At 44.4% G+C, this 10,644-nt stretch overlaps 1 protein-coding gene across 1 annotated transcript in view; it reads right to left on the reverse strand.

Annotated features, from left to right (window-relative positions):
* The window catches only part of BACE2 (beta-secretase 2), a 50,167-nt gene extending 42,538 nt beyond the window's left edge, over positions 1-7,629 (reverse strand). Inside the window, exon 1 of the mRNA XM_054166040.1 lies at positions 7,187-7,629. Coding sequence (XP_054022015.1) covers positions 7,187-7,498 — 312 coding nt within the window. The 5' untranslated portion in view covers positions 7,499-7,629. The remainder of the gene's footprint in view (positions 1-7,186) is intronic.
* Positions 7,630-10,644: the final 3,015 nt, after the last annotated feature.

The raw sequence follows: 10,644 nt of genomic DNA on the forward strand, positions 1-10,644 counted from the left end.
CAGAACGAGCTGGGTGCATGGACAGTGGCATGTTCAACGGCCAAACTTTTATGCCAGGGGCAGTTTACCAAGGTCCTCAGTGAAGCTCTTGAGCAGCTGTGGGCTGTTGCAGTCCTTGCTGCGCAGACCTCACAGCCTCTGCCTTAGCAAAACCAAAACGTGAGGCTGATACAGACGTGCTACCTCAGGTGCTGCTAGCAGCAATGGAGATTGTGTAGAGGTCCCTGTTGTCACATCTAAACTACTAGTGACCCTAGTAAGCTGGGTTTCGACTATCTTGGTTCTTTAACACTGCAACCCAGTTGCACAGGTAGCTACAATCTAGGCATATAAGAAGAGGAGAGAGTCAGCTAACTCACGATACTAAAACCAAGGGAGCTCACGTGCAAAAAAAACGTGAGTAAAATCTATTTTAGTTCTGGGCTATTTCAAATGCTTTGAAGGACACCAAACTGATACAAATTCAAGCATAAAACTTCTGATTTTAACAGCACTCTGGTATCTGTAAAACACATGCTGCATTTGTTTCACAAGCTCAGATCTATGCAGCCAAACCAGGCTGAAAAGCAGCAAGATAATATGACAGTTCCATCAATGGCAGGAAAAAAAACCAACTTCCTTTTTCTGGGGCAGCTGAGTGCTGCTTTCTTTACTTTGAAGATCTGATCTCAAGTCCTAATCTGGTCAGAAACAGGAATAACAAGTTCCTTCACTTATTTACACAAATTATCATTAAATCTGTATTTTACAGCCAGTAAGAAAAGGATGAGATGCATGTCTGATTCATACTTGCACACGTGGCAAGGGTTTAAGGGTATATGGGTACCATGGAGCTCCACGGAGAAAGACCTTGGAGTCCTAGTGGACAGCAAGTTCTCCATGGGACAGCAATGTGTCCTTGTGGCCAAGAGGGCAAATGATATCCTGGGGTGCATCAAGAAAAGTGTGTCCAGCAGGTCTAGGGAGGTTCTTCACCACCTCTATTCTGCCCTGGTGAGACCACATTTGGAGTACTGTGTCAAGTTTTGGGCTCCCCAATTCAAGAGAGAGACACGGATCTGCTAGAGAGTGTCATGAGGATTATCAGGGGACTTGAGCATCTCCCCTATGAAAAGAGACTGAGAGACCTGGAGCTGTTTAGTCTTGAGAAGACTCATAGGGGATCTGATCAGTGTCTACAAATATCTGAAGGGTGAGTGTCAAGTGGATGGGACCAATCTCTTTTCAGTGATGCATAGTAATAAGACCAGGAACAATGGATGCAAATTTGAACATAGAAGGTTTCACCTCAACATGAGGAGAAACTTTACAGCAACAAAACACTGGAACAGGCTGCCATGGGGGGCTGTGGAGTCTCCTTCTCTGGAGGTGTTCAAAACCTGCCTGGATGCATTCTTGTGTGGACTACCCTAGGTGATCCTGCTGTTGGCAGGGGGGTTGGACTCAATGATCTCTTGAGGTCCCTTCCAACCTCTAACGTTCTGTGATTCTGTACACCATTGTATCAGATTCCTTTGTCAAATGTAGCTATATTTGACAATGATCAGATAATATTTCAGGTCAGACTCACTTCACCTACAATAAGTGAGAAATTTTCAAAGATGATAAAATGTGGAGGCAATGCCATGCCTAACATGTCCTTATTGGATCAAAGTCATAAGTGCCCTTCACAAAAATAAAGACCCTGGCAGGGTATAGCAGTTTTAAAGTATGTCTTACCAGACACTACACCTAGAGTTCACATCCCTCTGGTCAGAGGAAGGCAATAGAAGTTAAAAAACAAAACAAAAACAAAAAACACCCAAGAAAAGAAAACACCACACCAAAACCCAACAACAACAAATAACCCCACACCAAAACAAAAAATCCAAACACAAAACCAACCAACCAAAAAAATCAACAACAACCCCCCTGAAAAGATTCCTTAATAATCTCAAACATCCAACATATGGGAATTCCACATGGGTTTTCTTTTGCCCACTAGTTTGTTTTCATATCTTCTGCAAATCCCAACTCATTTATTCCTTAATAATAGGTAAAATAGCTATTTGCTCTCCCACTACTTTTGTCCTTCAAAACTTAACTGATGCTCTTGCCTTGATAGGGAATGAAATGCAAGAAGCACACATAAAAATTGTGAATCCAACACCTATTGCCACCACCTATGTTCCTCACAGATTCTCTGCCCCAACCTTTCATGATCTAAATGCACAGTTGCTATGATAGACAACCCTGGGTAATAAAGCTTCCCCCATTTCTCTGAGGGAGACAAAGCACCTTTAAAAGAGCAGTTAGTGGGGTTCTAATTCAACTGACCCTAGAAGGACAGCAGCTCCTGCAGAACAACCACCACGAGTCTCTTCCATTCAGGGTCACTCTGGGCAGAGGCTCTGCATCTCACAGAGCATGGCAAAGCCTTGCTACAAACACTAATTATGCTATAGTCAGGGCAAATTCATTGCAATGTTTTGGGTTATTTTTACAGTACAGGCTCCACCACCTCCTTTTGTGAGGGCTGATTTTGTATGGAAGAAGGTGCCAGAATGCTAATTTGTAAAGGCAGGGACTGTTCTGCCAATCCAAACCTGTCTTGTTTGCTTTGTCTTTGGTCAAAAATATATTACAGCCCACTGCACCACAGTCATCACTATATTAGTCCCATCTTAGGACTTTCAGGTCCTTGTCTTTTTAATTTCACAGGCACACAACAACCAAAATCTGCCCAATGTGTCATTTAACAACAGGAATATTTTGCATCCTGTTTCCAAAACTTCTTGTGTCTAAAATGATAGCATTAAGGAAGCAGAGATTCACTTCTTAGGGAAGAGCACAGCTCCAAAAATCAAGCCCTTATCACCTAATATAGCAAGACTAGGGAAGTGATGAAATCACAAGAGCAAATGAATCCTTCCTCTTCATTCCTTCAACACTCAGGAAGTAAGAGCTATCAACAATTAAGGAAGAATGGCTGTATGTTCAGAACTTATTAATGTGTGCCTTCATCACCTTCAAAATACCAAGCTATAAATTTTAAGAGTCCATGACACACTTGAGGTGTTTAATATATATGCTTCTTTATAATTTTTATTCTTTAATAGCTGGAATAAATTGAAGGAAATAAAACCTCCCACCAGTTACATGGAAAGTGGAGTTCATCTTTTTCAGTGAAGGCCATTAGACCCACCATTCATGCTGGCCTTAAAACTTCAGCAAAAGCTTACAGGACAGGTTTTTGCTCACACACTGCACAGAACAAACTGCCATTAGGCAAAACAACAAACAAAATCTCTTCATCACAGAATGAAAAATTGACACTGAATTTTCAAAAAAGGAGCTGTGGCATTCAGAACACAAGTCAGAGAGCACAGCTATGTGACTCTCAGGTCTCGGGAGTAACATTTACGTGGTCTCAATGAAAATGCAATTCAGAAACACAGTAGGGCCAGCAGGACTGCCACCACTTCAAACAATGAACACTGGCACAAAAGGCAAGATGAGGCAACAGCACTTTCTTTGCAAACATTCAATGCAGTCCAGATGGATTTCAAGAAAGCTGTGAAGAACATGTGGTGCTTTAAGAATTCTAGTGGTCAACGGCTCCTAGGAGAAACAAAAATAAGAAGAGAACTGCAGTGAAGACAGCAAAAAACCCTAAATGATCTTTGATTCAACACCTCACAGTACTCATAATCTCAGGACAGGCATAATAGAAAATAGAGAAAAGGAATTCCATCAGATTATTTAAGGAAATAAAAAGTAAGAACAGAACACACGATTCATATTGGGCTCTTGCCACCTCTTATTTAAATCTGCAATTGAAGAAGTGCACCTATACAGACAGGTGTAAACCACATAATCTGTTACAAGTAGGACACATAATGCATCCATGAAATAAGAGACAAATATATCACATTCTTCAATACAATAGACCTTCTCTTCCACCTTTCACCCAATTCTTGAGTAGATGGGCGTGAGAATTAATGGCAGTAATGACAGCTGACACCAAGCTGGTAGCTAGTCTGGAGATCTGATACTATTAGGAAGGATACTGTATCATAAAACTAGAAATGATCAGAAGCACTTCCGCTGCAGAGCCTTTGCAAAACTGGATTGACTGCACTTCAGTTTTCTCTCTTGAAAATAAATTTGACTTCACACAGCTGCTCTATTTTTATATCGTCAGAACAAGTATTTCAGAACTGCCATTGTGAAACTCAGTTCTGTTCTGTGTTTATCTGCTATATGACAAATCAGACTTCGAACGAAAGCCAAACAGTGTGCCTTAAATGACCTTAAAACCAAAATTCTTTCATAGTAGCTTCCTTCCAAGAACAGAAATTTAAAAAAGAAAATTTCTAAAAATGAAACTGAGCAGTAAAGCAAGCCCAGGAGTGCTGGAATCTCTCACAAATGCTCATTCCCCATACTTGGCACAGTAGCTTTCAAAACTTAAGGCACATACTTTGAAAGTTACCAGGCATCAACATTATCGTAAATGAGACATTAAGTCTTGTGTGTCTTTTCACAACCTGCTATTTGGTCTTGATCCATCACAGAGAGGGGATGGGTAAATGCAAACAAGGCAGTAACAGACCAAGACCAAGTGGAAGGTTGTGAAAATGGTTGGACTTGATCTTAGAAGTCTTTTCCAACCAAAACAACTCTGAATCTGTGATTCTGCAACACCGTCTGGAGCAGCAGATCTGCCATCCACCTTTCTGTTCAGACAGTGCAGAAGCAAAGCTGTGCACTGCACTTCTTTCTTGCCAGTATCCTTCTTCCTCCTTGGCAAAATACCATGGTATCATTATCCTCTCCACAGGTTGGCAGTCTTGGGAGGGGCCTTAGCAAAGAAAGGAGTTAGCTTAGCTGAAGGTCCCATGCCAGAGGGGTACAGGAGTATAGGAAGGTGTCCAAACATCACTTCACAGTGCAACTTTTAACATAAGACAAAGTCAGTTGGGAGGAGCATTTAAACCAGCAAGAGAGATATCTCCTTTTCTACTTAATGATGACCCGCTCTGACTCCTGCAACTGCTTGCCCAAGGAGTTCAACATGATCCCAGCACTTGGTAGTATCAAGATACTTGCTTTTAGTATCATCACTGCGAAGGATTTGAGTAGCCTGTAGTGACCACTGAGTTTTATACTCTACATTGTAAAGCAGAAAACCAGCAAGAACATTTGTGATCTTTAAAGTCTTCTAGCTTCAAGCAGAGAACGAGATAACAAATTCATCTCTATTAAAAGGAGAGAATAAATTTTAACTGCACTCTACTGAGTCACTACACGCTAAGATCTGATTTTGGAAGCAGAAGCGCATTTATAACCTTGCTTACAACCTCGGTGGGCCTACTCGTGAATAAAACTTCATACATGCTAAACACCAGTGGATGTCTTTTAAATAATTAACTTTGCAAGGACGCGTTCAAAATACCAAAAGCTTTGCAACCAGATTCAGAGGTTTGATGTTTTGTTTGTTTTGTTTTGTTTTTTTTCAGATGGAAAAAAAAACAACCAAAAACCATCAGAGACAAGTTTATCTCAAATCTTACATCACATGTAATACAAGTAATACTAGCTGTTAAGTGTAAGTGAAGGTTCCAGGTGCATTGAGAGCAGCCTATTTCTCCCTCTTAGACCTCCGGTCACATTATGAAAAGACTGTTACATTTTTTTTTTCCAATTTCAGAACCCCTCTAGACATGTAAAGAGATTATATGCTTGATAGTAATTTTCTACCTGAAATCATTTCTTTCATAATACGAATTGGATTCTTAAACCAATCAAATCTGGTATCTTGATTCTGGCAGAAATCAAGATTGAACATTCTCTGCAGTGATAAAGCACACACAATGCCACACTAATAGAACTAGTTAAACAAGGAGCACACAACACGGAGGGAAAAAAACTATTTCACGGGCTCTGTGGCTATCAAGCCACACCTTGGTACATCAAACCTCATTAGCTTTTTTATTTTTTTCCTAAACATCTATTGATCATAAACCAGCACCACCCTTTCTCAACACAGGTATCGATCGTAGTGTCAAACATTGCAATTCGAGGGATGATGTGGCCAACCCTCTTACACACAAGGAGTTTAAAAAAAAACACAAAACAAAAGGCGCACAGAAACCGAAAAATGTCACAATGTCACAGTGCTCCCTGTTGGTTAGGCATTTTGGCATTCAGCGGCTTTTACTACACAGAGAAGCTAAAGCAGGAGAATAAAGAATTTTTTTATGTGTGTGTGTGTGTGTACGCTAGGAATGCAAGGACCTAAACTCCCCAAGCAAACACAAAGTTTTGAGGGAAAGCCCCGAGGGCTTTCAGGAAATTAATCCCCCCTCAGCTGACTAGTCATCCCCACCAGCAGCCCAGCACTGCTCCTCCTGGGATCTCATGACAGAGATGAAAGAGCAACTAGGAAAAAAAAAAAAAAAAAAAAAAAAAAAAAAAAAAAAAAAAAAAGAGCAACAAACCGACACACCACTTCAGCCGTGCTGGCGAGGGCAGATGGGGGAGATTAAAGGAAACACGCTCTATTTGAAAACAATATCCCCCCACATACACGTTCTTTGCGTTCTTAATGAGTAACACAAGAATTCCCGACAGAAGGGGCTGGTTTTCCCTATCCATTGCTTAGTTTAGCAGGAAGACTTCGAGTGATTCTCCCGGCGGCACCAGAAGGCTCTGTCAAAGTACCCAATCGCAACGCGAAGCCTCTTAAAAAAATAGAATAATACCCAAAACACTCTCGGAGTCTAAACCACACATTTCGACAAACAGAACAACTCGCTTCGAATCTAAACGCTGTGAGACAGCCTGACAACAGGGACCAGCTCTGTACGTTTCAGAGGCAGCCACCGGGCTGGGGCAGGGCAGCCTCTGGCCGGCAGCCGCTGTCCATCGCTGCTTCCCGCACGGCTCTGCTGCCTCCCCCGCGGCCCCGGGAGAGCAGGCGGAGACGCGCCTCCAGCCCGACACGGCTCGCAGAAACTCGCTGCTCCCCCGTGCCAGGCACAGGCACAGTCTTTCGGGGTGAGGGGGGCTGGGATGGTGGGAAGATGCAAGCACTGAGCACCAGGAGAAAGTTGTGTTTGGGCTGGGGGAGGGCAGCAGACTGTTCACTAAGGAAAAGTTTGCCCCTCCCCCTCCAAGCCCGCAGCCCCCTGCCCGCTCCTACCGCCTGCGGCGGGGTCCCGATCAGCATCTCCAGGTAGTAGCCACGGCCGGAGTCTCCCTGCAGATTCTCCACCATGGCTAAAAAGTTGAGGGTGCCTCCGGGATCCGAGGCCAAGGCCAAGCCGTCCGCGCCACCGAGGTGATCCTGCTGTCGGCTGTCGCTCGCTGGCCGCAACACCACCGGGGCAGGCGGCGACACGCTGGGGGCGGCCGGGTGCGACACACGGAGCGGGAGAGAGAAGAAAGCCCGGCAGAAGCTCGCACTGCCGGCCAGGAGAAGTAGGAGGCCGGGAGCCGCCAGCGGCATCCCCATCCCAGCAGCAGCGCAGGGGCCAGGGGGGGCGCTTCCGAACTGCAGCGGCTCCGGCCGGAGGCAGCGGCTGCCTCGCTGCCAGACTGGAGCAGCCGAGAAGGGAGGAGGAGGAGGAAGAAGGGAGCGGCTTCCCCACGCCCTAGCTTCATCTCCCCCTCCCCCGAACTGAGCTCCTCCTCGCGTTTCTCCCGTACGGCCCCCGAGCAGCCGGAGCGTCTCTGGCTGCCCAAGCACCATGCGAGAAAGTTGCTCCAGCCCGACAACCGCCGAAGAAACTTCCCGGCCCGGCCCGTAGGTGCCGGTAACGAAGCCTGACGGCACGGTGGAGAGAAGTTTCTGAAATCCTTAAAGGGAGAGCGGCGGGGCGAGCAAGCAGGGATCTGCGTTGCGGAGTCCGGTTCCCTTTTGGGGTTGGCCGCGCTCGACCCTTACCTAGCCTCCTCGGGCGGCCGCCCGCCTGCTTCAGGACGCCACGGGCACGGAGGCTGTAGCCGGGCGGGGTGTGGATGAAGATGCGGGGGTGGAAGTGCGGAGCCGCACGGGTGTCCGTGGCAGCGTGTGCCTGTGGCGCGAGTGACGGCAGCCGCGTTTTACAGCGGCGGCATCTGCTGTGAGGAGCGGGCGTGTGTGTGTTTGTAAATTCATCTGCTGTGCTAATAAGAGCGAGGCATGAAAGACGGCTACTCGTGAGAAAGCCTATGAGGCTTTAAATGTCTTCATCATGCACGGAATTAATAACAGCAGCCAAGAACGGCCTGTCGAAAGATGGGACCACATATGGCAGAATTAGTTTCAGCACCTCTGGAGTAATGACAGTGCTAGATAGTGCACTGGATGGACCAGATAGTAAAAAAAGTCTTGAAAATAACACCGGGCAAGTCTAAGCAGAGTTACTTCTGTGTTTGTTTCTGACCCTCCCTCTCCGTATCCTCTGTAGTAAATAATGTTGAAAAACATCCAGCCTAAGTCATGCATACTCTTGGAATCCCCTGAAAGAATTTGTTGTCCCAAGCAACCACCTGGTCTGTCCGTGTGTGTAAAGCTACTCCAAGCTGTGTGGACTGTGATCCCTCCTCTGCCATAGTAAACAGCAAGGGCTCCCTTCCTTCCTTTCTTGATAGGGACTAACCACCTGCACGATTTCCAAGTGGTTCACAGATATTAAATGAAGCTTTACCAGTAGTGCTTATCCCCAGAATGGCTGAGCAAGCTATTTGTTGGAAGGGTGCTCGGTTGAGGCTGTTATTCATAGCCATTGCCTGAGTTGCTTGCAGAGGATAAGCCTTAAAAACAAAATTTGAGCCCACCTGCCCTTGCTGAAAGAAACAAACAACATGTTTTCACTTTTTCCCTTCTCTTTTACTGATGATTTTAGTATTCTGGTGCTCTGTCACTTAAACTCTGGAACCTTTGCTCGCACTTTGTAGGTCCTCCCTTAGATCAGTGCTCCTGGTGCACTTGGGTGCCTTCCCCTGCACCTGCAGCAGGAGGAGAATGCAGTCCCTGTCCCTACAGAGCTCTCTGCAGGAGGAAGAAAGCGCTTTAGTGATCTGAACCTCACTTTGCCACAGCTGGTAGCGTGGGAATCTTGCAAGGGGTTTGGTCTGGCTGGAGACTTGGGTAGAGAGCGTAGATGAGGCTTGTGCTCAGAAGGTTGTTTCATTTATGGCAAACTACACCTCCTGGTAAAAGGTGAAATTGTGTAAACTTCTGCTGCTGCAGGAAGCTTTCTATTTGCCTGACAAGTAGGAATGTGAAATATTGCAGTCCTGGTATGCCTACTCTCACCTGCTCTAGACAGAGCTGGAAAATGCTGCTCCGGACTGATGGCAGCCGAACACCTGAGGGAGTGGCAGTGTGGCTCACACAAAGAGGTTATCTCCAGGGTGCTACAGTAATAGCTTTTTCTAATGTAGCTGGGATAGTGACAGGTTATACTCTAAGGCCTGTCTACTCAGAGCTGAAGGGGAATTAAAATGCTTTGCACTCTTCATGGGTGAGCTGAAAACTGGAAAAATGCCCTTGCCCCTTTGAAAAAAGAAATGTGAAAAGTAATCAGGAGTATAATTGAACACCCCCTCAGAGTGTTAGGGATGTATTTATAACAGTCAGCAGCTCTATACATTTTAATTCTTTTACAGTACAGTAAGTCTTCCCTCATGCCACTGTTGCTAAGATACATTACCATACTTCTGAGTAAAGCAATCCCAGTCAAAAGAAGTGTATAGTTTTCAAAGTATAGAAGGTACAGCATAGCCTTCAAGTGTTCAAGAGAAAACTTGTCTCTTTTCATAATATTTGTTGAAAGTTCTTGTGCTGTTTTCCACACTACATAAATCTTGTAGTGAATGCATATCAGACAGCTGCTGCATATGAAATGGTGTATGCGTAACCTTTCTGTTCTCCCATTGCATCATCACAGTGGGGCTCTTGTTTGTACAGTGTTGTGAGGTTTCTGCCTTGTCTGCTTCTCTTTTTACCTAAGCATTTGATAAGGCTTTGACTGTGCCATGTGCAGGTGAGTAGTCCCAGTGCATTTATGAACAATAGCAGGAATGGGCCTTAAAAGAGCAGTGTAAACAACGGCTTTTGAAAGAAGACATTATAAATTCCTTCCGAAGAGCTGAATATAACTATATCCAAAACATTTGGAGGAGAAATCATCTGTATGCAGTGACTGCCACTACACTTAATATGCACATTTATTTCTTTGTGTATCACATAGAGAAAATAAATGGAATGCTAGAAATAGACACATTACAGTTCTGCAGTCCTTGTTTTCTAGCATAATTGGAGAATCTTGGTTTCAGTATTTTTGTTATTCAAAATATGTGTTCTTTAAGTGAATAATGAAAAAAAAATTCTTTAAATATCAGGCCCTGTCTTTTTATAAAAAACAGGTCATTTTAGAAAGTTGTTTGTCCATTTATGAATTTGCAGGTATATCTTGACTTTGATCCAATTCTGCATTAATTTAATTTGGTGTTATTGTTGTGCTTTCTACTTTGAGTCACTTGACAGCGGATTAACGTATGTCTCTATAGCATAAACTTCCAGTATTTACGGAATACAACATACCATCAAAATGCAGCTGCTCCATGTTATGGTCAAAGGATATTAACTAAGTCAGAAGGACAGTTGCTATA

The sequence above is a fragment of the Dryobates pubescens genome, chromosome 12, assembly GCF_014839835.1.
Source record: "Dryobates pubescens isolate bDryPub1 chromosome 12, bDryPub1.pri, whole genome shotgun sequence".
Lineage (NCBI taxonomy): Eukaryota > Metazoa > Chordata > Aves > Piciformes > Picidae > Dryobates > Dryobates pubescens.